The 27,267-nt window shown below is 51.4% G+C and overlaps 1 protein-coding gene across 1 annotated transcript; it reads left to right on the forward strand.

The window, feature by feature from the left end:
• Positions 1-4,887: 4,887 nt before the first annotated feature.
• LOC143664674 (solute carrier family 2, facilitated glucose transporter member 5-like) lies at positions 4,888-27,148 on the forward strand. Its single transcript, XM_077138130.1, has 12 exons — positions 4,888-5,209; positions 11,508-11,606; positions 12,185-12,345; positions 15,823-15,947; positions 20,120-20,272; positions 23,695-23,820; positions 23,916-24,103; positions 24,238-24,348; positions 25,006-25,107; positions 25,492-25,567; positions 26,019-26,146; positions 26,252-27,148. The coding sequence occupies exons 1-12, from the start codon at positions 5,177-5,179 to the stop codon at positions 26,432-26,434; spliced, it is 1,485 nt and encodes a 494-aa protein (XP_076994245.1). The 5' UTR covers positions 4,888-5,176; the 3' UTR covers positions 26,435-27,148.
• Positions 27,149-27,267: the final 119 nt, after the last annotated feature.

Consider the following 27,267-nt stretch of genomic DNA (forward strand, 5'->3'; position numbering starts at 1 on the left):
GTGCTGCCTGTGCCTTTTCCGGCATCTGTTCATCTCTCCTACCTTCCCTAAAGCTGGAATAGGGATGACCTGGGGAGCTAATGCCTCCCTCCCTGCCACTCCCTTCATCAAGCAACCCCGCATACACACCACGCCACTAAACCCAACCTCCTCTGTGCCCTCTGAGACATACCCGGGAGCTTCTGCTGTGTGCCCCGAGAACCTCACATTCCACCATGTCACAGAGAAAAGTGGGAGACGTCACTTTAATCCCATGCAACTTTATGATCTGAACGCACACCAAACGCATCGTGCAAACAGCAGAGGGGGAGGCGTGCTTTCTCCCTCCGAGGGAGAGGACTCGGGACTCCCACGTCCAGTAGGACAGTTTCCTCGGAACTTGAAATCCAATGTTAGGGCCGTAGTCACGAGTCAACTAAAATAAATTTGTAAAACACACATATAGATACGAAAATGTCTTTTGCATCTTCTTCAACTGCTCTCCTAATTCCACCACTGAAGTTAAAATTACAGAAAGCAACATGCTTCTTGCAACTCTAAACCAACCCAGAGAAGCGCTTCTGCACGATTTTTAGCTTTTTTCTTTAAGGTCTTCATTAAGTTGCTAAGGCTTGTTCTTCAATAGAGACAATGCTTGCCCTGGGTGATCTCGAACATTATATTAACGTGCTGCAAGCACATACAAACACCGGGGCCCTGCTTACCAGTTGTTACAACTCACGATGCTGAGGCATGTAAAGAGGTGGAGAAGACTTCACCATTTGCACAACCAGAGACTTTTGGCCAGAGTATCTTCCGGTTTCCTGTCCTAACAGACTTGTGGGTTATATCAGTGAGAATTAGGTTCAGCTGCAAGATACAGAAAACAAAGAGAGTATTTTCTTTCATATGACGTTCACACAGGTGGTCCGGGGCAGGTAGGGGGCTCCACTGAGTAGGGGACCCCAGGCCCTTCTCTCTTGTGGCTCACCCTCACCGTCCAAGCTAGTGGCACCCACATTCCAGGCAGCAGGACGGAGAAAGGGACGAAGAAGAGAGCAAGGTTCCCAAGAAGTCACCACATGACATCCATTCATTAAACAGAACTTTGTCATATGTCCCTACCAACTGCTAAGGTGGCAGGGAAATACAGACTTTATTTTGGGCAGCCACAGGTCCAGCCTTAATTTCTTTTGCTGTAGAAGAGGGATTGATGAAATGGATATGGGGATGCAGGAGGGGAGCCACTAGCAGTCTGTGCAATACAGTCCTTGTGGCAGAACTTAAAATTCCAGAACATTCCTAGTGGAAGTGAGACCAGCAGTGACCTGAAGTCCTGATATTGTTATCTGATCAAAGAAAATGGCCCAGGGACTTTCCAGCTTGCGTTTGTGATGCTAACCCAACATTTTACATCCCTGATTAAATTTTCCTATATAAAACTTTTTTTTAATTCTGAAAAGCTTCATTTTCAGAAAGACATCATTTTTATTTTTGCTTCCTTAGTATAATAGTAATATAGAAACGCTCTCATTTCCCCTCCTTCCCCATATTGTCTATCACTCAGTTTGGTCCATTTTATACCCAAATGTATCCACTGCCCTCAGTTTTACCACCACGCTGGCCCCAATCGCCACTGTCTGTCACCTGGTCTATGGCAAGGGACTTCTCCCCCTCTCCCTACACTGGTTCCTTTTCCCCTAATCAGTTTTCTAGGAGCCAGAGTCAACTCGCCCAAGACTTCCCTCTGCTCCTGGCACAAAAATCAAGCTCTTTAATGCAGTCTACAGGTGCTTTGTGCCCTTAGCCGCACTGACCTCACAATCCTGGATGACCTTCCCGTCTCTACCCGTGAGCCTTTGCACAAGCCTTTCCCCCTGTCTGGGCAGCTCTTTCTACCACCTCATCCCTACCCACCCCATTTGCCTGGCTAAGCTCTATTCATCTTTCTTTTACATCTCAGCTCAGATCACTTTTTCAAAGAAGCGTTCCCTCCCCAACTCCTCTCTGCCCTCCTTCAGAGCCCTTTTGTAGTTATAAGCTCATCAATGTGATTATTTGACCAAATTCTGCATCCCCCAACTGGAGTATAAGCCCCATGAGGACGAGGTCACGTTTGTACCTTGTTGTATCCCCACCTGAGTATGGTGCTGGGGACAGTAAATATAAATATGTGCTGGGATTAAAAAACCATCTAACATTTCTCCTCTCAGAATAACCACTGTTTTCAGATTCTGATAAGTGTTTTAAGGTCTGTCTGGGCCAGTTTGCCCACAGTGCAATGGGATGGGATCCACTGGGCTGGCGTGTGTGTTCACATTAACATTTACATTTTGGGCTAATAATACAATTTTGGAATTGAGATCCAGGACCCAAATTCTCAGACCACAGTCCTTGCCAAATGCCTGCTTCCCACTTTCTCCATTTGAAAAGGAGAAAGGGCAGAAGACACAGCCCCCTGAGGAGGAGAAAATTGACTATGGATTCTTTTTTTCCTCAATGATAAAATCCTAATTAAATTTCCCAGTTATGAATCAAGCTGTGAAGGAAGTGGAGACAAGAAGATCAAGGAAGAACCTTGCACCTGCAACCACTCAATTTCCCAATTTTTTTTCTTTTGCCCCTTGAATTTTTTCTGTTCCCTTTAAATTTTTATTGTGGTAAAATATATACAACATATGCATTTCCGATTTTACCAACTTTCAAGGGTCCAGTCCAGTGATGCTAATTATCTTCATGATTTGTACAGAGGTCATCACCACCCACTGCCATACCCTTCCCAGTACTCCAGAAACCACACCAGTAACCCCGGACCGCCCCCTCCCCCAGCTTCCCTTTTAAAATGATTCTTTAGCTTCACTTTCCTGGGAACATTAGTTACCTGTTCCCACAACAAGCCTCAGTCTGCTACCTGCAATTAGCCAGAGAGTTCTAGGGTTAATTGGCCGCGACTTAATATGGCCATTTCATGCTCCAAGGCGAAAAGTGAAAGGTCAAAATTCACTGGTTCACAGGTTCCCTTCCTAATGCTGGTTGTGCAGAGACAGAGGGGGGTGGGGAAGTGAGGGGGTAAGGGGTGGGGGGTGGGGAGTGAGGTGGGGCGGGGACGGACGCGGGGCCCAGTGGGCGGGAGTGGGGGATGGGGTGGGAAAGGCGTCCATCTCCAGTTTTCAGCTCCTGTGGGAAGTAAATAAACCTGGAGCTGAAAACCAAAACGTAGCTCGGCCTGAGACGAGGGCCCAGGCGGAAGGACCGGAGAAGGAACACCCCCGCCGAGCCCCCGCCCCCGCCGGGTCTGCTCCCTTCTCACCTCGCGCCGCACCCTGGGGCGCGCAGACCAGCGGGGGCGGGTTCGTCCTGCCTGCGCCAGCCCGTGATCGCAACCAGGGGAGGTGGCGTCCGCCTCCCGGGGCAGCCCCACGGGGCTCGCCCGGCCTGGACCACCCGCACGCTCTCTGTTTGGGGAGGTCGAGGTAGGCCCGGGGTGGGGTGGGCGCCCCAAGACACGCAAGGAGTGAAGTGGACGGGCAGGACCGAGGGGCGCATCCCCTGCATCTGCCAGACTGATGATTTGCAAACTTGTAACATTTCTTTTTATTTGACTGCACAGCATCTCTCCTTCCCCTTACTCCCCACTAGGTGATTCCCCCCAGGCCCCAAATTAATGTTCATTTTCTTGGGAGACTTGTTCAAAATTCTGTAATAATCTGAAACCTCTGGTCTTGCCAAACCTCCGTTGTATTTGCTGTATTGGGGTGAAGTTGGTGAAAGGAAATGGTCAGTGGTCGGTTCTTCCTGGTGAGTAGGGACACAGGGATCCCCTACACAGCTGTCACACTGCTGCCCCCTTCACAGCCCCCAACACAGCCAGGCCCTGGTGAACCCAACTGTGTAGTTGGGTTCTTGGTTCCGATCAGAAATGCCATACAATGGGGTTTGTTGAAACAATGGGAATTTATTGGCTCATGGTTTTGAAGCTAGAAGCAGCTCAGGCACTGGTGAACTTGGGTCCTTGGCTTTCCCATCACATAGCAATGCATATGGTGGAGTCCTCTCCCTGCTTTTTCAGCTCCCATTGCTTCCATGTGACTTTCTTTCCATAAAGCTTCCAGTAGCCATATAAAGGCCCAATCCCATTCAACTGGGCCACAACTTAACTAAAAATACATCTTCGAAGGGTCCTGTTTACAATGGCTTCACACCCACACGAGTGGATTAGGAACATGTTTTTTTCCTGGGGTACATAACTCAATCTGCCACACCTGTTCACAGTTCCTGCGTTTGCTGCTGAGGCCAGGAAAGTTTCCCAACACATCGTGAGCGCCCAGTAACTTGGCATAATGTGGGTGATCGGAGGAATTATTAAATTAACTGGGTTGGTGCCACAGAAAATAAAACAGGGAGTATGTCCCGTGAAGATGGAAGCCTGAGGGCCATGGGGGACTTTGCTCTGGATTTTGGCTGCCTGCCCTGGCATGTCTGATGCCCCCTGAGCACGGGTGGAGCGCAGGGGCCTGGCGGTGGCCCAGCCTTGGGTGTCCAGCCCCTGCTCAGCAGCTGTGATTCATTTTCCCTGCCCTGCCAATAAGGGGTTTAGATTTGTACTGCTTTCCAATAGTGATAAATATGCACGAAATGATGTCTCTGATTTCCTTTAAAAGGAAAATAAGAAACTTTCTCTCTCTCTCAAAAAAAAAAAAAAAAAAGTGTTGCATAGTTTATTGGGCGAATGTGGAATCCCCAGCAGAGAGATTTGGCTGCAGGATTCCTGGGAGGGACCATTTCTAAGAAGCCTCCAATAGCCCAATCTATTGTCCCTGAATTACCTGGTGTATTGCAGGGTCAGTGACAGCTGTTGCTTTCCTTCGTTTGTGCCAGAAATAGCCCTTCCATTAACTCGCCACCTGCCTGACTAGTGGACGCTTTAGGAGTGAGGAAATTTCTCAGTGTCTCAATTGGGAAGCTGCTGATCCCGCAGTCACAGGGGCACCCACTTGCCTGGGTAAAAAAGAAGTGGAAAGAAGACAAAACTTTGGGTTTCTGAAAGAGTTAATCCAACTTAGGCTGGCTGTAAAAATACCATTGGCTGTTACCTTGCAGGGCCAAAGTACAGCCAGAATGTCTTCTCTCTCCACCGAGTACATCTGCTATTTTGGCTCAAAGGAGACAAGCAGCAGTTTGTACTTGCCGTGGAAAGATGGAGTCACGGGAGCCAGTGGAGAAGGAAGGGGTAAGCACCCTGTCCGGTGAAGAAGCTGAGAGCAGGTCAGCTGCCAGGACCTGTCAATCCTGGAGCGTCCCCAGGGAACTGTTTGGGGGGCCTGCCTCTTGGGAGGCCTAGAGAAGAGGTTTGGAGACAGGTGAGGAGACAGCAGCAGACTTTAAAAGCACCTGTTACAGAATGGAAGCGGCTCGAAGGGCTTGTTTGCTCCAACTTTCTTAACAGTAGAGGCAGTGGGATTCCAAAACAAAATCCTTACACATTGTTTGTGAGATTGTTTTTAAAGAATCTATTTGCAATTTGACTTAAGAACTTTTGGAGCAGTAGCATTTTATTTGATCTTTTCAGCAAGTAACCAAGCTAAGCTGGCATGGAAAGAAAACAGACTCTGAAAAGGTGTTGCTGCTTGCCAGACCCTCAGGACTTGAATTTAGCTCAATTCTGTAGCAGAGGGGCCCTAACTTTTAGTTGATGAGGCTTCCTTTTCATAGACAAAAGAATTTTGTGGACAGCCCCCCTGCCAAGAAAATTGCAATGGTAGTTTTAGAATCCTTTGATTGAGGACGATACATAATGACAGAAAGATGATTAAATTATTGTGAGTCTAATAACGCTTATAAGATGTTTGCATTTTATTTATCACAGTAGCGTCTGCTTATATTTGGAGGGAGGGAGTTGTACATAGTTGTGTAAAATATTATTTATTCAGGCAAGGCAGTGCTTGGAGCCCACGTGGCTGTGAAACCCTTGGCGAGGCAGCTTGGGAGCACTGCTCCGTGACACACAGACCAAGTGCGAGTTTGGGGGGGTAGAAGAACCTGACATTCATGCCTGCACCACCCTGTTCTGACTGTGGGATCTTGGGCATGTTTACTTACCCCCTCTGTGCCTCAGTTTCCTCATCTGTAAAATGGAAGTAATTATGACACCACCTCATGGTTAAAGGAGATAATGCATGTAAAGTTCCTGGCCTTTAGTGAGTCCCCCAAAAGTGTTATCCCTTTTCTATCATCCTCTGGCTCAGGGTTTCTCACCCGTACTATTGGCATTTAGGGCCAGATAATTCTTCGTGGGAGGCACGGGAACGGTCCTGGGTATCGTAAGATGTTAGCAGCCTGCCAGACCTCTACTCACCAGGCACCAGCAGCACCGCCCCCAGCTGTGAGAACCAAGCATTGCCCAGAGGGCAAAGGCCCCCCCGCACCCCCAACTTGAGAGTCACTGGTTCAGGGTTCACGGAGCACCTTTCCAAGGATTAACATGTTTGAGTCTCACAGCAGCGAAGAGGGTGTCAGACAAATCAATCGTCCGCCCTCTATATGAGCACGAGGAACTAGTCGGAGGCGGGGGGAGGGCTTAGGCGTTTACATGGGTGAGGGGAGCCCCTGGTCTGGGCTCTGCCCCCCTTCAAAGGCGCCACCCAGCCTTGCCCCCGCGTAGTGGTCCCTCCAGTTGCCCCGGGAAGGAAACCTCCCGTGCCTGCAGAATGGGCTCCGTGCCCGCAGGCAGGAGACAGGCTCCCGGCCCCAGGCAGCTAAAGGGCCGACCTGCCCCTTGGAAGAAAGCCAGAGCACGTGCTGGCCTTTCAGGGAGGCAGCAAAAGAAAGCATTTCAGGGGTCCAGTGCTTGTAAGGATCTGGGAAATCACTAAGTGAGGCCAAGGAGGGGATCAGGGGCCAAGGAGTAGTGCAGCGGCAGGCCGGGGGCAGTCAGCGAGTCCTGGGCTCCCAGCAGGCTGCGGGGCCTGTTGGGAGGGCACCGGGCATGGCGTGGCCAGTGGGCGCTCCCCATCCCGCGGGCCACGTGGCCTTGGGCAAATCCTGAGCCTCGCCAGTCTTGAGTTTTCTCCTATGTAAAAAGAAAAGACCAGTGTCAGCCCAAAGTGCAAACAGGAATTCTACCAGGAGGAAGGACTCATAGCCTGAAAGGAAAACATCAAGTATGTTCAAGAAAAATATATATATATATGCCAAAGTACTTTGGGAAATGATGATACACATTTCGCCTGAAACCTCTGGGTCCTCATTGAGATGAATTGATAGTGACAGTAAACCTGTATAGAACTCTTAGTACATGCCACGTGTGGTCCTAAGCATTTTACATACAAGAACTCATTTGTTTCTCAACATCAATCCTAAAAGGAAAATAGCAGCAGCATGTGCATTCCACCATTGAGACACAGAGACATTGAGTAACTCGCCCAAGGCCGCACAGCCCCTGCAACTGGAGTCGAATTCAACCCTTGCACTGTGGCCCCAGCAAGACATGCAAGGAACCATATACTGAGGCACCACCAGGCCTAAAATGTCACAATTTTTGTCTCTCTATGCTCCCTGCATCATTTAAGCCTCTCCTGCCGTCTGTGAAACATTGGGTTCAATATTGTGATAAAGTGACTTAGATGAAAGTTTTGATAAATCAAAAGAGCTAACTTTCCCAGGGCTATTTGCTTCTGGCTGGAGATTTCTGAGAAGATGGCTTTAGAGGTACAGCTGTGACCACAGAGACACAGTCCCAAGGCAGGCGGCACAGGCTGGGCTTCTGTCCCGTGTCCCGTGTCCCAGAGTCCCCACCCTTGCCAGCCCTGGGGTGGGGGGTGGGGTAATTTTCTGGAGTCTCTAACTGTCCTAGGCATTGTAAAACACACAGGAAGCCAGTTTACTGAGGGCACCGGGGATGTGTCCCGGGTTTCTCCCAAAGGCCTAGCTCAGTGTCCTACCTCCCGGCGCCCCCAACCTCCCCATCCTGTCCTGACGGTCACTCATTTGCCCAAGTGTGACCCCAACCTGCTCCCTCACCCCAATGCAGCCCACTACCAAATCCTTTTTTAACCCTGGAAAGTAAAAAACAAACAAACAAACAAACAACAACAACAAAAAAAAAGCAAGGAAAGAGAAAAGAGCCCAAGCCCTAGTTTTCTTTTATATGCCTTATTTTATGTAACAGCTTTTTTGAGAATGTAATTCACATCCCACGCAATTCATCCTTTTCAAGTGTGTGATTCACTGTATGCTCACAGAGCTGTACAACCAACACCACAGACAATTCTAGAACAGTTTTATCACCCCAAAAGAAGCTCTGGCCTCACTAGCAGTCATGCCCCTTTTCCCTCAACCTGCACCCCCTCCCCAGCCCTGGGCAACCAACCATTAATCTATTGTGTCTCTATGGATTTGCCTATTCTGAACATTTAACATAGTGGAACCACACAATGTGTGGTCTTTCGTGGCTAACTTCTTTTACTTAGCATAATGTTTTCAAAAAGGATTCATGTTGTGGCATCTATCATCCTTCCTTTTTATGGCTGAATATATTTCACTGAGTGTATATACCACATTGTGTTTATCCATTCATCACTTAATGGACATCTGGGTCATTTTTACCTTTTGTCTATTGTGAATAATAATGCCACTACAAGCATTTGTATGTAAGTTTTTGTGTGAACATGTGTTTTCGTTTCTCTTGGGTCTATACCTGGGAGAGGAATTTATGGGCCGTGTGTTAACTCCATGTTTAACCTTTTGAGGAGCTGCTTGACTGTCCCTCGTGGTGGCTCCACCATTTTACATTCCTACCAGCAAGGTATGAGGGTTCCAGTTTCTCCACCTCTCACCAACACTTGTTAGTATCCGTCTTTTGTTTTCAATGTAGCCATGTGAGTGGACGAGAAATGGTATCTTTGGCTTTGATTTGCATGTTTCCCATGGGTGCCAAGTCCTTTAATTTTACTTCCTAACTAGTCCATGGAGCTGCTACTTCTTGCCTCTGCCCTTCCCCAGCCTCCATCCTCTCCCGGCTTGCCCTCTGCAGTAACGCCCTCGGTGGCCTCCCCACTTCTGTTCACCCAGCAGATAGACTGAGCTTTTAAAAGTTCAAATCTTTCCGCCCCATTCCTTGCCTTCCAGAGCACGTGTCGTGAACACCTGATCTGTCCCGTGGCCCCTCCTGCCCCCCGCCCTGCTCAGTCCCTTCCCTCCATTCCCGTCCTGTGTCCCACCTGAGATGCTGGAAGGTGCCACGCCCCTTCCTGCCTCAGGCCTCCGCACATGCTGTTCCCTTTATCTGGAACACCCTTCTTTCTTCCCTTTCCCCCCTTTTTTAAGGCTCAGCTTAAATGTCACTTTCCTGACTTTTCTTTTTAACCACTCCTGTGCTTTTTCTTCACAGCACTTAGCAGTCATGGTTTAATCATTAAATTATCATGTGGAGTTTTAGAGTGTCTGCTTCCCTGTTGGACCATAAACCTCCTGAGGGCAGGGACCCCATCTGGTTTTCTCCCCAGGCTGCAGCCAGTGCCCAAATACTGCCAGCCCTTGATAAATACTTGTGTCACAAACGAATGAAACCTTCTCAGAGAGTCTTTTCCATTTCCTGAGGTGACATCTGACAGCCTAGGAAAGCCCTGACTTCTACGGGATCCAGGGATGTGCCCTTGGCTTGAATTCAAGGAGGAAGCCCAAGAACAGAGGCTGAATTACGTGCTGTGTGCTTAGAGACTCTAGAGCCTGTGCGTCTCTGAGAATTCTTGCCGAGGTCCTCTTAGAGAGACCACAAAAGCAGCCAGGGCTTGGCTGTCCAGTCCCAGAGCTGAGCTGAGCTTGGCAAACCTGCTACTGGCCAGAACCATCATCTGTGGCCCGAGGGGCTTTGAACCTAGAAATGTCTTCAAAACTGAGGCGCTGTCAGGGGCTACACCCGGCCTGTGGCATTTATAGTTAATCATCTTGCTGGGAAGAGGATAGAGGAAGAGATCATTTCATCAGCATTGTCTTTTTTTGTTTGTTTTTAAGAAAACTAAACACCACTATACCCCCAGTACCTAGAACGGGCTATTTCATGGTAGATGCTGAGTATGAATGAATGAATGAAGGAGTGAATGAATGACTACCCAGGGCTCTGCAGATGGGAGGTGAGCTGAGTCCATCGTGCCCAACCTCAGCAGTGGTGTGTGCACACCCCCAGCCTCCAGCTCAGCCCCGGCAGCTGCCTTCCCCACCTCCACGTCCCCCACCCCCCGCTGCTCCCTGTGACACTGGCAACAGGCTGGGTGGGGCAGGCTGGCTGCCTTGTCTTTACCAGCATCTTCCTGCTGGATTAACCATTTGTGGTTCACACTGGTGGAAAGAGAAGACTGTTGCCGGCAAGCGAAAGGGTTAAGTTTCACCCAGTTTTTGCTCTGAACTGGCCCCTTGCATAGCTTCCTCTCGTAGGGAGTTAACTTCTGCTCCAGGCACCCAGGGGCGGCAGTGGGGTCCCTACTGTGCTGCCTCCACTTACCTCTCTCAAGAGATCCTCTTTAGATTCAGTGGGACAGAAGAAGCCACGGGGACCTCAGCCTCCCACGACTGGGGCCCGGGAGGGTTGAACGTGGACTTGGGGGTGTCACATGAGAAAGGGGAGCACTCGAGCCAGAGGATGGAGGATGGTGCTTCTGTGGTGCCTTCAGAGAGTAGCGTCCCCAGTTCACCCTGGTCATTGGGCTGGCATGTCCCAATGAGCCCCCGCGGTCACTCTGAGAAAATGTTCTTCTTGTTTGAGGAAACTGAAGATCTTAAAAATTAAGCTAGAAAGTGGCAAAGGCCAAATTCAAGATGAGATCTGTGAATTCAAAAGGAAACCTCTTTCCACTTCTCTCTTTTCCCCTTTTCATTATTACTACTGAATGCCCTTTTTAAAGATTGTCTCCAATGGACATTCAGTTCCCTCCTGCATCGAAAGAGGATATTATCACAAAATGCTCGTGTTCACGAGTCCCCAGGAATCTATAAATATAAATTTAATTTGTATTTGTTCATTGTGCCTTCTGCCTATCACAGCAAAAAAAAATTTTTTTTCACATTTTTTTTTCCTCTTTGATCTTAGGGGAGTCGGTGTTTGAGACAATGCTGGGCTGTCATGGCAAATGCAGGCTGGTGGCAGGAATGTCAGAGAAGGGATTAAGATGTTAGGTGGCACGATGGAGGCGGGGTCTCTCAGGCTCTCTCTGACCCAGTGGTTACCGGGGATTTGCACCCCCGGCGGCATTTGGCAGTGTCTGGAGTCACTGTTGGTTTTACCAGTGGAGGTGCTACTGGCATCTAAGGAGCCAAGTCCAGGAAAATGCTGCGCCAACCCCTCAGTGCCCAGGAAGCCCCCACCACAAAGTAGAATTCGGCTCCAATTGTCCATAGTGTAGGGCTGAGTAAGAATGCCTCAGCCCGGGGTCGGTAGGGAAATGGTAGGTGGCCACACTGGTGCCCCGTGGATACTGCAGGCGGCCCCTTAGCCCGGGGCTGCGCCCTGCCCTGAGCCGTGATCTCTTCTGCAGAAGCTGACCCTGGTACTGGCCCTGGCCACGCTGATTGCTGCCTTTGGGTCATCCTTCCAGTACGGGTACAACGTGGCGGCCGTCAACTCCCCTGCAGAGGTAGGTCACTCTGGGGAGAGAGACACAGACCCCTATAAACAGGAAGGTGGGACTGCGGTAGCCCGTGGCAGGGACTGGACACACAGTGGGTCCTCAAGCAGGGGCAGAGGGCAACACTCTCAGGACATATGGCGCAGACCCGAGGGAATCTTCCAGCACAAGGCCATTGGGAGGGACCAGGTTCCCAGAGGCTCAGCTTCTCAGGGAGAGCAGGCACAGGTCAGGAATGGCTGGACACCGAGTGTGCTGGGTTCTAGGAAGGGGCTGTGAGTGTCCATGACCCTCAGCTTGTAGTGAGATCAGAGGGGCTGGGGACACTTGGCCGACTGGAGGATTTGGGTGACTCCTTTCTGGTGTGAGACATAGCCAGGGCAGTTTGCAGTCAGGTATGTGTCCCCGGTACGTGTACCCTGCTGACCTGCCATTAATGAAGTTTTGTCCCACCAACCTTCTTCCACTTAATGGATGTTGATCTCTGTGGGTCCGTGGCGTCCCACGGAGTGGCCTAACACCTTCAGATGTTCTTTCTGCAGAACCAGATCAGAATATATGCTGTTCCGTTTTGTTTTGTGCCCCAGATCATGAAGCAGTTTTACAATGAGACCTACTATGACAGAGCTGGTGTGTACGTGAGCGACTCTCTCCTGACCCTGCTGTGGTCCGTATCTGTGTCCATGTTCCCCTTCGGAGGCTTTATCGGGTCCCTCCTGGTGGGGCCCTTGGTGGACAACTTTGGCAGGTAAGGGAAGCCTCGGCTCCCAGGAGCCCGTAGTCCACATCAGAGCTGAAAACCTTGGCCTCAGACGGAAACCCAATTTTTTTGTAAGACTAAGGTAATAACCGCTGTGATTGTCTTTATTTCCTGATGAGATCTGAGAGGAAGGCGCACAGTGACCAAGTACGTGGGGCCTAGCCCGAGTCCTAGGGGTTAGCAGCGGGAGCGACGGGGACCCACAGGCTCTCGGATGGACACGGAAAGAGCCGGGTTTGCCACGACAATCCAGGACACGCGCTCGCTGCCTTCTCACCTTGATGCCGTCTTCCTTACCAAAAGCAGGACAACCGTCTCTCCCCGTTGCATTGCCTTTCCACGGATCACACGTTGGAATGGCCTGGCCCACTGTCAGTCCCAACACAGAGCGTGATGGCATTCTCGGACTCCACATCGTAATTTAACACAAAGACCTTGCTACTCTCTCCTTGACCTTGGGATCAGCTACTACACGAAGTTTAGCCTCAATGAAATTCCTGAAAACTCTGAATGGCGGAGACGCCTGTCACACCCTCCAGCGCGAGGCAGTCCCAGGCTGCAGTCGAGGCCCGGCGTGCCCTGGGCAGGGCTGAGGTCATTGTCCTACCTCTAGAAATATTAGAAGTTCTCCCTCCTGTCAGTTCATCTGAGATTAGAGAGCTTGTCTGCCTGTCCCCCTCCCTTAATGGAGAAGCCCGTGGGGCTTGGCTGAGGCCAAATTGCTTATTCTAGTGAAAGATGTCGTGAGCCCAAGAGTCCAGAGCAGCACCCAGACCTTGTTCCCTTCTCGGTAGTTCTGAGAAAGGATCTGAGATGAGAAATATGCCACCTCTGGTTTGGGGTCTGGGACCCTAAGATCCTCCGGGGAGGTTAGTGTTGAATTCACGGCCCCAAAAGGGCTTCTCCCGAGAGCATCCCTCAACTCAGGGTCAGGGCTGCAGGCCTCGTCTCCCGAGCGAAGGGCTTGCCTTTTGGGTCAGCACCGACAGCTGAGGGTTGCTGCTCAAATATCGAGTTGGGAAGGTGATAACGCTGCTGAGCTGTCTGCAGTTTTTTAAAGGATTTTTTGGTGACTTTAAGCAACCAGAGTAACAGCCAACCCTTCTTGATGGGTTCCTGAGTGCCTGCACTAGCCTGGGGGCTTATCACATACTGACACATCTAATTCTCAGAAAGGCCAAAGAAGGATGTATTATTACCAGCCCTGTTTTAAAGATGGGGAAACCGAGGCAAAGAGTAGACAGCTGGGAGGTGGTCAGAGGGTCCTTCTGAGCACAGGCTAGTAACCTGCACACACTGCTTCTCCTTACAGGGCCGAGGCCTTCTCCATCTGTGGTTTCATTTTGCAAGTCGCGCATACAATAGCTTTTCTTATGCAAAATGTTTAAAGTTTCAAGTGGTCAAATTTAACTTTCACTTATGGTTTTTGCTTTTAGTGTCTTAAGACAGCCTTCCTTCCCTAGAGTCAGAAGGGTATTCTTCTACACTTTGAAAAATAGTTTATAATGTTGTTTTTCCCAGAGACAGATAAGATGGAAAACATGGTGGGTTAAAAGATGTGAAGGAACTCCGTGGAGTTCCAGCAGAAAAGAACGTAGAAAATGTCAGAAAGGCAATATTGGAAGAGATCATGGCTGAACAATTTCCAGAACTGACGACAAAGACGTGAAAGCTCAGACAAGGAACCACAGAGATCCCAGGATCAACGAAAACTAAATCCACGCCTTGACCCATCACGGTGACATACCAGACTGGAAGAAAATGGAGAGTGCTAGCCTGCCCATGGATGAGAAAGCTCAAAATTGCAAGGATTTGGGTTTTCTTTAAATTAATTTATAAATTCAAAGCAAATCCAACCAAAATCCTTTTTCAAGGATTTTGAAATACTGATTTAAAAGTTATGACAGAAGAATAAAGGAGCACCACTAAGGCACATTTGAGAGAAACTGACTTTCCACACTGGGTGAAAAATAAAGCAACATTAGCTCTCCCTTTCTCACCACATACAAAGTAAAATCCCAGGTCTCTCTGGGAAAAACAAAATTGTAAACTATTTTTTAAAGTGTAGAAGAATAACTTTCTGCCTCTCGGTCAGGTGTTTTCAGGATTGCCTTCCAGGCCATTAATTGTCTCTTCAGCTGTAATTCACCTGCTAACTGTTGGAAGTTTACGGAAAAACCATGCAGATAGTTGAGTTCCCTTAAATCCCCCACCCCATTCCTAACATCTTGCATGAGTATGATGCAGTTGTTACAATTGATTAAAGGATATTATTCATGGCCCACATTAGGGTTCTCTGTGTTGTACAGTCCTGTGAATTCTTTGCTTTTTAAAATTTTTTATTCTAGTAACATCTACACAACCTCAAATGTCCCCCTTTTAACCACATTAAAATATATAATTCAGTATGGTTAATTATACTGGCTAAGTTTTTAATTCAATGGCCCTATTTTTCATTTCCAAAAGTTCTATTAACTTATTTTGCAAATCTATTTTGTTTTGGTTTTATGGAGTCTCTCGTTCTTTCTTATAGTACCATTTTGGTCCCTTATCTTATGACGCTAATTGTTTTAAGCATATTTTAAAGTCTCTGTCTAATTCTGTTGTCTGAAGCTGTGCTGCTGATGATGCTGCTTCTTGCATATGGCAGATTGTTTCCTGTCATAGTGGAATTACATCTATATCAGGCTGAAGGAGGGAATCCTGGGGAGCCTGGCTCGAGTTTTGCTACTGTCAGGCACTCTGGGGCTGTTACCGGACCAAGCACACATCTAATCTTGTTCCTGACTCCCATGGGAATGCTTTTCTAAATTGTATTAAGTTTGGTCATTGTTATAGGTTTTTATCAGCTTAAGAAAGTCCCTTCTATTTATAGTTTGTTAAAGTTGTTTGCTTTTTAAAAAATCATAATGGATGTTAAATTTTATCCACTCCTTTGCTGCTTCTAACGAGATAATCATGTATTTTTTCCCAGCATCACCTTTAATGTGGTAAAATACCTTGAAAAAATTTGTAATATGCTGTTGAGTTCAAGTTGCTGATATTTCGCTTGGGAATTTTGCATCTGTGTTGATCAGTGAAGCTGTCCTCTAGTTTTCTTTTCTTCTGATGTCCTTGCCCAGTTTTGGTTTCCAGATTACATTAAAATCATCTTCTCTTATGATTTCAAAAGCCTTTTACAATATTTGTAAAATACTATACTATATTACACTACACTACCCTATACATTCGTTCTTACCACTGAGGCCCTCTGAACCGTGGTCATTTGCTCCACCTCAGAGGAAATTCCCACCCCAGGCCATGTCCTTGACCTCCCTCAGTTTTGGGACACAGGGAGCTTAAAACACGCAAAGCAAAGCAAATCTGTAGCAGGTGGAGCCTGGAGAGGGAAGGTGCTCGGTAAATGTTTGTTGAATGTATGCATGAATCCTTAAACCAAACTAACTCATGCTTTGTCCTTTGCAGAAAAGGGACCCTGCTGTTCAACAACTTCTTCTCCATCGTGCCTGCCATCTTGATGGGATGCAGCCAAACGGCCAGGTCATTTGAGATGATCATCATTTCCAGACTTTTGGTGGGAATCTGTGCAGGTAAGCTAGGCCCCCTGCCTTGCCCAGCTGCCACACAGGTTCATCGGGAGGAGGGGCAGCGGGCTCCCAGGGACCCCAGGCAAGCCGGGGCCTCCGAGGCACCTAGGCTTAAGCTGTACCTGCGGCTCTGTCGTGAAAAAGCCACCTGGGCCCAGCCTGCTCCTGAGTGCATGCAGCAGGCAGGTCTTCACTGTGATGCTTCCTGGCAAGAAAGCTGTTCTCGGAAAGCACTCAAACTCAGAATCTTTGGGGCAGCAGGCCCTTTCAAACCCATCCTTTATCTTAATGTTTTCCAAACTGCAGGTGTTAGGCAGTGGGTGGTGGAATCTATTTAGCCCAACATTTCCTTTTTAAAAATGAAATACAATAGACTGTATCTCATATATATAGTAAGGGTAAGTGGTGTCTTTTGAAGCTTTGAAATTATTTATCCATACGTGCATGCATGAATAGGCTGCAGTGTAAAACGTATTTCTGTGGGCGATGGTCAGAAAGCTTGAGGAGCCATCTGAAAAAGGAGATCCCCTGCCAAAAAGGAGTTCATCACAGGCACCTTTCAACTTTTATACGGCACTTTCAAGTTTGCAAAGGGCCTTTCACATGTCCTGCCTGACTCTGTCCAGACGGGCTGCCTGCCGACATGATGACCCTCCAACCCACTTCCAGTGTGCCATCTCCTGCCTCATCCCCAGGCTTCCCTCTCCTCAAGGCACACCGATCTAGTGACACCGTGAGATTCTTTTACTCCTCTAGCCTTGTATGAACTGCTGCTTCTACCTAGAACAGTCATTCTCAGTTGGGGGCAATTTTGAGCCCCAGGCAACATTTGGCAGTGTCTGGAGAGTTTGGGTTACTGCATCTAAGGGGAGGAGAGTGCTATTGACAGCTAGTGAGTGGGGGCCAGGGAAGCAGCTAAACATCCCACAGTGCAGCAGACAGCTCCCAAAAGAAAGAATTATCTGGCCCAAAATGTCAATAGTGCTGAGGTTGAGAAACCCTGGTCTAGAATATTCTCTTCTTTTTCTCTGCCTGCTGAACTCCACCTCATCTCTCAAGACTCAACTCAAATGTCCTTCTTTCTGCAAAGCCTTCCTCTACCAATCAGGTTCTCTCCTCCAGACAAATATTACCACATTGTTCTCATTTTCCCAAACACACCTCTAATTGAGCACATCACACACTGTATTGAAAATGCTTTATGTCTATCACTAGAAAGGGAGTGCCTTCAAGTAGACACTGTATTTTATTCAACTTTTATTCCCAGTACTTGCAACAATGCCTGGCAAATAGTAGACACTCAAATGTGTATTGGACAAATGGATTAAATAAGATGCAACTACAAAGAAATATAAAGTATTTTTAAAGTTAAAAAAAAAAAAAAAGCCTGCCGGCAGAGGTACGGCTCACCTGAGGTCTCTCACCTGGACCGTGGAGCTGCTGTGCAAAGCCGGACCCACTGCCCTGTAGCCCCTGCCCCCAGGCTGGGCTTCAGTGGTTTTGGGAAACTCCCCAACAATTTTCTTGAAACCAAAGGGAAGCAAGGCTAAAGCCAGGCTGTGGCATCATTTCACAGGCCGCTCCCCCCGGTCCTGGAGCTGGCATTTTTAGGAGCTCTTGTCTTCTTCCAGGACAAGGCAAGAAGGGAGGGTTTGGCCAATGTCAGCAAGCTCCTTAGCTGGAGTTAAGTGGCACTAGAGGAGAAGTCAAGGAGCCTGGTGGTAGGGGAAGTGGTAGAGAATTGCAGGGCAGGGGAGAAAAGGAAAGGAATAAATTTCCTAAAGAGAGCGAGAGGTCATTTCAAGGGGACAACAATAGATGCCCTGGCAAATCTGACTTGGTCATTGCTTTTCCTGAGCATCTGGACGTTTCTCTCTCTGCCACCCACCCCTGGGCTTTGTCTTCAGGTTTTCCCGGCAGTGATGCTCAACTTTATGGACAAACTAGATGATTCCAAAAAGTTGTCAGCAGCCGGAAGTTTCAGCCTCTTTTCTGGAGACCACCTACAATTCTGAATTGGCTCCAATGGGGAAATATTAGCCTTCAGTACATAGGTTAATCACAGTTAGGAATTCTAACCTTTACTCTTATGGGAAATTTCAGCCAGCAGTTCTCAGACATTTTGGTCTCATGACCTCTTTACACTCTTAAAATCATTGAGAACTCCAAAGAGTTTTTGCTCGCATGGGTTCTATCCATCAATATTTACCATATTAGAAATTGCAGCCAAAAAATGGATTAAGTCACTCAAGAATAACAATAAGCCCATTGCATATTTTATGAAAAATAAGTATTTTTTCAAGAAAAACTTAGAGATAAGGGCATTGTTTTACAGTTTTGCAAATTTCCTTAATGTCTGGCTTAACAGAAGACGGTTGGACTCTCCAACCTGCTTCTCCATTCCATTCACGGGACATCACATGTCATGTAGCCGCTGGAAAAACTCCACTGTACACGCATGAAAGAACGAGAATAAAAAAACAAATAACATCTCAGTATCGTTATGAAAAGAGTTTTGATCTCATAGACACTCTGAAAAGGTCTTGGCAACTCCTGGGACCCTCAGACACTGGTTTGAGGACACCTGCTACCGTGTCACCCATCATACATGCCCTGAAAAGTCAGGCAAGAGTATAATCAAGCTTCCCGCAATCTAGACACTCAATTAAAAATATCCAGATTGGGGCGGGCCACAGTGGCTCAGCGGCAGAGTTCTCGCCTGCCATGCTGGAGACCCAGGTTAGATTCCCAGTGCCTGCCCATGCAAAAAAAGAAAAAAAAGCACCCAGATTGGCGTGGTCCACAGGTGTTCCCTTTAAAAACAGAGTAAACGCCTACTCTGACGAGAAGGTGCAACGAGAAGCAGCACAGTTTGGACGTGAAGATGTCAGCAGTTAGCTGATTTGGTAATAGTCCATTTCTTGGCAAGAACCCTGAAAGCTTTCACCAGCTGTAAGGAATTTGAGCTTTAAAAGCCACTCTGCTCCAGCTCTTGTGTCAGAACAAGACTGGCTGGGAGAGCCCTTGTGGAGTCATTTTGAAGCTGAAGTAGAGATGGCTTCCCACCAGCATTAAGGCAGCGCTGCCTCTTCGCATGCCTCCCATGTGTGACTCGTCAGTTATTTCCTTAACCAAGTCGAGAGGCGACCACCTGGCCTGGGGTAAGCGGTGAGGACGGAGCCAGTGCCCGGGAGGACTCAGCTTCCTTACCCTCCCCCACCCCCCACTGCCCTTTAGGTGCCCCCCCGGAGGCCTTCCATGGAGACCACCTCTTGATGTTCAGGAACTCCCGTGGTCTCTTCTGAAATGCAGCGGGGATATCCTTGGGCAGATGCCCAGCTCAGGGGCTCCTCTCTCAGTACCCTCAGCAACTCCAGCCCTGAGTCGTGCGGGCCTCACGCCCCCTTGTCACTTCCCGCACAGACCCCCGGGTCTCTCTGAGCCTCGGTATGACCTGTGGCTGGTAGGGTGACCTCTGGCCTGTGGCTGCCCCTCTCAGCACCCTCTGGGATCCCTCAGCCTCTCATGGGGCTTTTAGGAGAATCGTATGGAAAATTGGATCATGTGAAAATACTTCGGGTCCTGTAAAATTCTATTGTCCCCTCTTCTAAAGGGGTTCAGGTACCGGCATGACAGGAAACCTTACAAGTTTGAACATCGGGGATTCAGAAGAACTACAGGCATTACATAAGCCTCAGAAATGCAGATGCTCCGTGATAGATATTCACATTTTTAATGTTTGTCATTAGAGACCTGGAGCTTGTGCTTAAAATGTGGAAAAGGATCTATGCGTGGATTTATTGCATAAAGTGAAGTGAAGCTACAGCTGGTGGGAAAGGACCACTGGCCTGTGAATAGCAGTCTGTCCCCAGCGAGCGAGAGAGGTCAGTGTCGCTTCCCGCGAGGCGTGTCCACCCCGTGACTCGGCCCGTCGCCTTCACGGCACCAGTCCCAGAGCAGGGGCTTGTTCCTGGGCTTCTTTGGCCTGGCTGCCTTCTCTCTCCCTCAAGTTTAAAGAAAGAATCGGAACAGGAGTTTGCTTTCTCCTTTGCAGTTGTGAGCGAGTTCCGTCCAGGGTAACGCAATCGCTGTGTTGGAGTCACCGTGAGGAGATGCGGCCCGTCCCCGCCAGACTAGCTCTTCCTCATGGTGTTTGTGTTTCTCCTCTCCTGCAGGCCTGTCTTCCAACGTTGTGCCCATGTACTTGGGGGAGCTGTCCCCTAAAAACCTGAGGGGCGCCATCGGGGTAGTGCCGCAGCTCTTCATCACCGTCGGCATCCTCGGGGCCCAGATCTTCGGTCTCCGGAGTGTCCTCGCCACGGAAGGAGGTGCGTGCCCAGGTCCCCAGGGCCCCTGGACCCCCAGCCCGGCCTGAGCGGCTCCCTCTCCCGGGCGCCCGGACCCCACAGTGCTGGCGTGGTGCTCGGGGTGGCCTGCGTTCTCCAGTCCCTCCTGGGGACACGGGAGAGGTAGCTGTGGCTGCACAGGAGGTACCCCTGTCTCGGCCACCCTGAGCCTGTGGGGGCAGGGGCCTGTGCCCGGTGGCACTAGCCACCCGCGTGCCTGCTCCCTTCCACGCCGGCCTCCCGGCTCCCTTCCACGCCGGCCTCCCGGCCACCTGCTCCCCGAGGCTCTGTGCTTATGCTCATTTCACACACCAGGAAAGGGACACTCGAGAGCCAGGGGGACCTGCCCCCTGTCCCCACGAGGTGGAGTCTCAGGGCTGGGCTTTCGTCCCCCACGTGCACTCTGCCCTCCTTGAGAGAGCAGGAGCCCGGCACGCAAGCGGACGGCAGCTCACACAGTCATTTCCGCGCCGTTTTCCGTGGCCTCCCCTTTCTTTGTGTCAGATCTCAAACCTCTGAAAGGAAAACCATCCTTAGTGAAAACAGGCTAAATGAATCCAGTGCTTATGGCCACATCTTCCATCCGGACTCACTCATTTCTCCAAATGGCCCTACAAGGCATGTGCAGTTACTGTGCCCATTTCCCAGATGCAGAACCAGAGGCACAAAGAGCTTGGATAAGTCACCCAAGGTCATGTAGGGCACACACCCAGGCAGGTCGACTGCCAGGCCCATGTCTAAGCACCACATCCTCCCGCCTCTCAGCCACCCTTGCCCGCGTCCAGACACCTGTTGTGACACCACATCCTCGGGCCCAGCTGGACCTGAGGTGGATGCTCTGTGGTCCCTGCCCAGGTTGCTCACGGGGCTGGGCGCGTAAATGAGCAGCAGGACGGCATCGCCATCTGCACAACCCCACGCAGGAGGGAGGGTCTGGCTCTCTGCAAAGGAGACAGAGCAGAGAGAGGGCCTGGACTGAGCAGGGGACCAGCATCCCAGGCCCGGGAAGAGGGGATGGAGGTGTAAAAGTTCACCGTGCATTCAGGGAACTGCAGATATTGTGCTGGCTGAGAACATTTGTCCTACCAGGAGTCTTTGACCTGAAAGAACTTGAACTGCAGTGCTGGAGCTGAGGGTGCCCTCTGCAGCTCACCAGGGCTCTCTCCCACCTTGGCTCCTACCCCACACAATGACAAGACCACCCAAGCATTTTGTCGGGTGTCATCCCTGGACAGTATGGGTCTCAGGAGGGAGGTGCAGATGGAATCACCAGGGAGAGTCAGCTTCACCAAAACCTCCAACTGCCATGCAAAGGAAGGTGGACACTGGCTCTTTGCAGGGGAGTCCTAGACCTCGGTCCTCTAAGTGTGGTCCGTCCTGGGAGCCTGTTAGACATGCAGACTCTCGGCCCCAGGCCATAGCTGCTGAATCAGAACCTGCATTTTAACCAGAACCCCAGGCAGTTTGAAGACATTAGAAAGAAAGCAGCTCTGTCCAGGAGGTATTTCATGCGGGGTGGAGTTGGGGTGGCTGGGGCAGGGGGGTTCTGCTCTGGCTTGGATGAAGTGGTTGACGCGATGAAGAGTCCAGAGAGTAGACAGGAGCCCATGGTGGTCACTCAGATCCTAAACCAGGACAGGAGATGAGGATATTCCTCCAGTGCAAAACTGAACAAGGCTTGATGAACCACTGAAGGTTGTACAAATGAATGGGGAGAGGGAGGCAGATGTGGCAGAATGTTCTACCTTAAACAGCTGGACAAATGGAGATGCTACTAGCATGGCTGGGTGGGGGCAGGAAGTGATTTCATTGTGGACATATGAAGTCTAAGGAACCATGGGACGTCCAGGTGGAGATTCCTGAGGGTGTGGTACCCAGGAAAGATCTGGGAGCCTCCAGCAGACATGGGGCAGCAGTTGATGTCCTGGAACTGAGAGAGAGTCCAGGAAGATGCCTGACTGCTGAGAAGAAAGAGGGGTCTCCGTGATTTAAGGGGTGGGAGGGGAGGCAGAGACAGTGAAGGCAGAAGAGGAAATGGGGTCCCCTTAGAACTCTCATGCTGCCTCCCCTCATTCACTGACGCTCTCTAGACAGAGTACATGCAGGGTGGGGGCTTTGGCCTTATTCCTCTCTGAATTCCCAGCAGCCAGAACGATTCCTGGTGCCTAATAGGTGCTCAGTAAACAAAGAAGAAAGGAAGACCAGAAGAGAATAGTGCCAGAGAAGCCACCAGGAAAGAGCCTGCTGGGTTCAGATCACAGCTTTGCTCCTAAATAACTGTGTGATCTTCTCTCCGGGCTTCAGTCTTCCCGTGTGTGGCATGGGGACGAGCCTGGCACCTGCCTCATAAGATGCTTGTGGAGGGCAAATGAGCTAATCCACCAGTAGCAGTTAGACCAGGCCAGACAGACGTCAGCCACGGTCTGCTGCAAGCTCACGGATCAGCCAGCACTGACAGCGCGTGCAAGGAGCCTGGACTACTCATTCGCTTCTCTTCGAGCCACTTTTATTGTGAAATTCACATGTATAAAGGAAAATTCAGAAAACACAAAAGTACATTTAATCAAATAGGAGAAACCTGTGTCCCCACTACCCAGACCCAGAACCAGGACCACGCCAGCCCCCCAAATCTGCACCACCCCCCCTTTGTGCCCTGCACCCCTAAAGGAGGCTGCCAGTGTGACAACTGTGGCTATCTTTTCCTTGCTTTTCCCTGTGCTTTCACCACCTCTTGCAATGATGTAGCTAACTGGACCTGTTTCTGAACCTTATGTGGATGGGAATGCATTGTGCAGATTCTGGACTCCACGCTCTGTTTGTGGCATTTGTGCATCGTGGCTGGCTTCAGTGGCATGGTGTGCATCCATCCCGTGAGCACACTGCGATTCAATCACCCGCCGACTGCTCTGCTTTAGCGTTTCTGGTTTAGCCTCTGCTGTCCGGGCCGCCCTGGCCTTCCCGGTTCAGTGTCCCAATGTCCCAGCACGAGCTGCTCTGAGCATTTATCTGGGGGCGGAACTGCTGGCTCAGACCCCAGCTCCTGCCAGGCCATCCTCTAACAGACAAACCAGTGGCGTGCACAGTTGCCCTTTGTCCACGTCCTGGCCAGCACTTGGTCCCAGCAGGCTGTTCCCTTCCTGCCAGCCTGGTGGCTGTGTGCTGTCATTCGCCGCCTCTCTGTCCTGTATGTGCTGAGCAGCGCTGCTCATCCATGCCCCGTGCTGGGGCTGCAGGGGTGAGAAAGACCGAGTCCCTGTCCTCCGGAGCACGTGCTCCATCTCCGAGGAAATACTCAGAGTGGGACCGTTGCCTGCGGTGTGGAGAGCCGGGCTGGGTGGCCCCGAAGACGGCTCCGGGGCAGTGGCGAGCCGGGGCCCCCGAGTGGACGCGCTGTGTCCTTGCAGGCTGGCCGGTCCTCCTGGGGCTCACCGGGGTCCCCGCCGCCCTGCAGCTCCTCCTCCTGCCCTTCTTCCCCGAGAGCCCCAGATACCTACTGATCCAGAAGAAAGATGCAGCGGCTGCCAGAAGCGGTAACGTTAGCCGGCGGGCGGGAGAGCGCTGGGCCTGGGGGGGTCCCGGTCGGCGCCCCCAGACCCCCCTCTCCATCGGCCGCCCCCTCCTTCAGCGCTGACGCGGCTGCGAGGCTGGGCCGACGTGGACGCCGAGGTGGACGAGATCCGGCGGGAGGCCGAGGCGGAGAAGGCGGCCGGCTACATCTCGGTGCCCAAGCTGCTCCGCGCGGCGGCCCTGCGGTGGCAGGTCGTCTCCATCATCGTCCTCATGGGCGGCCAGCAGCTGTCAGGGGTCAACGCGGTACGGGGGCTCCTGCGGGGGGCGGCTGGGGCCCTCCTCCCCCGTGGGCCCGGGTCTCCTCTGGAAGGCCGCACGGGCCCCCGCGCGGAGCCCCTTCCCCCGCCGGCCCCTCTCACGGCCCCACCCTCGTGCAGATCTACTACTACGCGGACCAGATCTACCTGCGCGCCGGCGTGGGGCAGGGCGACGTCCAGTACGTGACGGCCGGCACGGGGGCGGTCAACGTGGTGATGACCACCTGCGCTGTGAGTGCCTCCACGTACTGAGTGCTGGCTCGGTGGTGGATGGGCTGAGGAGGCTCTCACAGAGGAGGAGCCTGTGGTCCAAGGTGGCCTCTGCACTCTCTTCCGAGACAGCCCATCCCCTGTGGGGCCACCCCAAAGATGAACCCCACTGCCCCCCCACTCTGGAAGTGCCGCCTCCCCCAGCCCCACCTGAGGCTGCTCTTCAGCCTCTTAAATTTTCGGCCGCCAAGCCGCCCTGGTCCCTGCGTGACAGGCTGAGCTGGCCCTGGCACGGGCAGCGCAGTGGCCCTTGGCAGCACCTGCAGAATGGAGGGGTCCCACCTCCGTGAGGGGAGAAGCCCTGGGCTCATCCCGATCTCCAGCCAGCCTCCAGCAGCTGTGGGCCTCCTAAGGTTTAGGGACATGTTGTTGGAAGGCTCTCAGAGGTGGAATGTCCTTGAGGTCTAGGCAGCGTGGCCAGGGCCACAGGCCGACTTCCCATGGGTTGTTCCAGGGCACGTCACCCAAGTGCATGCACACAGGCCTGCACACGCCCAGTGAACACGCCACGCACTGGGTGAGGGGTGTGGGGGTGGGCAAGGACTCCGCGGAAGGCAGCTCTGTGGGGGGCAGGGGAGGGGTGTCCTGAGCCCCTCCCCCGTCTGCCCCTTGCCCCAGGTGTTCGTGGTGGAGCGCCTGGGCAGGAGGGTGCTGCTGCTGTTCGGCTTCTCCCTCTGCTTCGCTGCCTGCTGCGTGCTCACGGCCGCGCTGGTCCTGCAGGTGAGAACAGGAGGCCCCGGGGTTCGCAGGGCCAGACCCAGGCACCCCGTGCTTCCAGGGAGGGACTGGCAGAGACGTCCCGCCCCACACCTGATCCGGAGTACAAGGAGGAAGAGATCAGAATGATGTGTTGTCACAAGTCTGACCGGCCAGCCATTCCGAGGCCCACGGCCCTCCGCCCCCCACTGCCCACTGCCCCTTTCAGCGGCGTCTCCAATGCCCATCGGCGCCGCCCTACCAGAGGGGAGCCTGGGTCCCTTCTCCCCCAACCTGGGCCGAAAGACTGACCCTCTGGTCATCCTAGCACAGCCCCTGGGTCCCACCGTCCCCATCACTGGCACTCCTGCCTTGCCAGGTGTGTGCCAACTGGGTTTTCTCCCACAGGACACGATAAGCTGGATGCCCTACATCAGCATCGTCTGCATCTTCTCCTACGTCGTGGGACATGCCCTGGGGCCCAGTATGTACCCCAAAGCTGGCTTCATGGTTGCTGCCCCCCCACTCCTACACCATCGGCCCAAGAAACCTCCAGCTAGGGCTCCTCGGAGAGGCTCCTCCCGCCTCAGCGGGGTGTGTGGGGCACAGTTAGGATGAAAACAGGAAAGCAACTTGTGTAGGTTGCGACTCGCTGGCCTGTGCGACTGGCCTTAGTGAGCCTGGGGGGGTGGCCATCAGCCGGTGTTAGGGACATCACAGGATGTTGGCCATTGTGCCAAGCACACGGTCTGTCCGCTTGTGCTGTTCACATCCTCCTGCGGCTTCCCCACAAGGGACACATTGTGGTCCCTGCAGACACAACGCTTCCCCTCTCGTCCAGCTGCCAGGGTGCCTCTCACGAGGCTGGGCCTCTGGACCTTTGCGTGGGATGCTCGGCCTTCAGGGGAGCGCCCTCTCCCACTCCCTCCCCCCAGGTCCCATCCCCGCTCTGCTCACCACCGAGATCTTCCTGCAGTCCTCGAGGCCGGCAGCCTTCATGGTGGGGGGCACCGTGCACTGGCTCTCCAACTTCGCCGTGGGTCTGATTTTCCCCTTCATTCAAGTAAGTGGCACCCACAGCCCCAAACCCATGGGACACCCCCCGCCCCCTCAGTGCCGGCCTCAGCCCCTCGCCTGGCCACCTGCCCTGTTTCTCCCCCCCCCCCAGGATGGCCTTGGAGCTTACAGCTTCATCATTTTTGCCGTAATATGTCTTCTCACCACCATTTACATCTTCCTGGTTGTCCCCGAGACCAAGGCCAAGACATTCATGGAGATCAATCACATTTTCGCCAAGAAGAATAAGGTGGCAGAGGGGTACCCAGAAAATGAAGAAATGAAAGATCTTTAATCCCCTTCCAGAAAATAACTCAGGGGCAGAGGAGCCTGGGAGGCAGGCTGTAGAGACCTTCCCCGCCTGGCGTTTCGGACTCCCAGTGTCTGTGAATATCCAGAAATGGGGCAAGTCCGGTACAGGGCGCAGTGGGAAATGTCCAAACAGTTCTGGGCTGTTCCTCACGCCAGGCCACCTCTCCCCAGATTGACCAGGCACAACTATGAGATACAAAGAATGGCTGTTCCTCGGCCCTGCGGAGTTAGCCATTTTGTGGCTCATGGTAACACCAACTTTCATAACAAATAAACAAAAAAAATGATTGTGGAGAGAGGAAAGAACTCGAGTTCTGCCAGAGAAACTAACTCTTCTCCAGGTCCATGGACCTCTCAGGGCCACACACCTTCACTCAGAGCAGGACTCATCTGCTCAAACCCTTCTCCTGCCCGGGAAGTCTGATGTCAGCAATGACATCTAGGAAGCTGGGGAACAAGTCCTTACGGAGACAAACCAAGTCAGAGACCATTAATCCTAAATTGCACTGTTGGAAGAAAATGGAATTACTTCTTTATACTGAATAAAACAAATGTGACTGCTTTTCACCAAGACACACTTCTCTCCATGAGCAGGGGGACGGCAGCAGGGGCGTCTCCCGCCTCCTTCATGCAGCTGCACTGAACTGCAGGGTCATCTCCTCAAGGGCAGGGGTTTCTCCCTCAACCCCCTTTCCCTGGAGGAGGCATTCAGACAGGGAAGAAGTAAGGAATAAAGGGGGAGCAAAGTGGTGATTTTTTAAAAATTTAAGTTCAGGAAAGTCTCTGCCCATCTTCAGGTACAGAGTGAATAGCGGT

The sequence above is a fragment of the Tamandua tetradactyla genome, chromosome 2 (assembly GCF_023851605.1).
Source record: "Tamandua tetradactyla isolate mTamTet1 chromosome 2, mTamTet1.pri, whole genome shotgun sequence".
Taxonomy (NCBI): domain Eukaryota; kingdom Metazoa; phylum Chordata; class Mammalia; order Pilosa; family Myrmecophagidae; genus Tamandua; species Tamandua tetradactyla.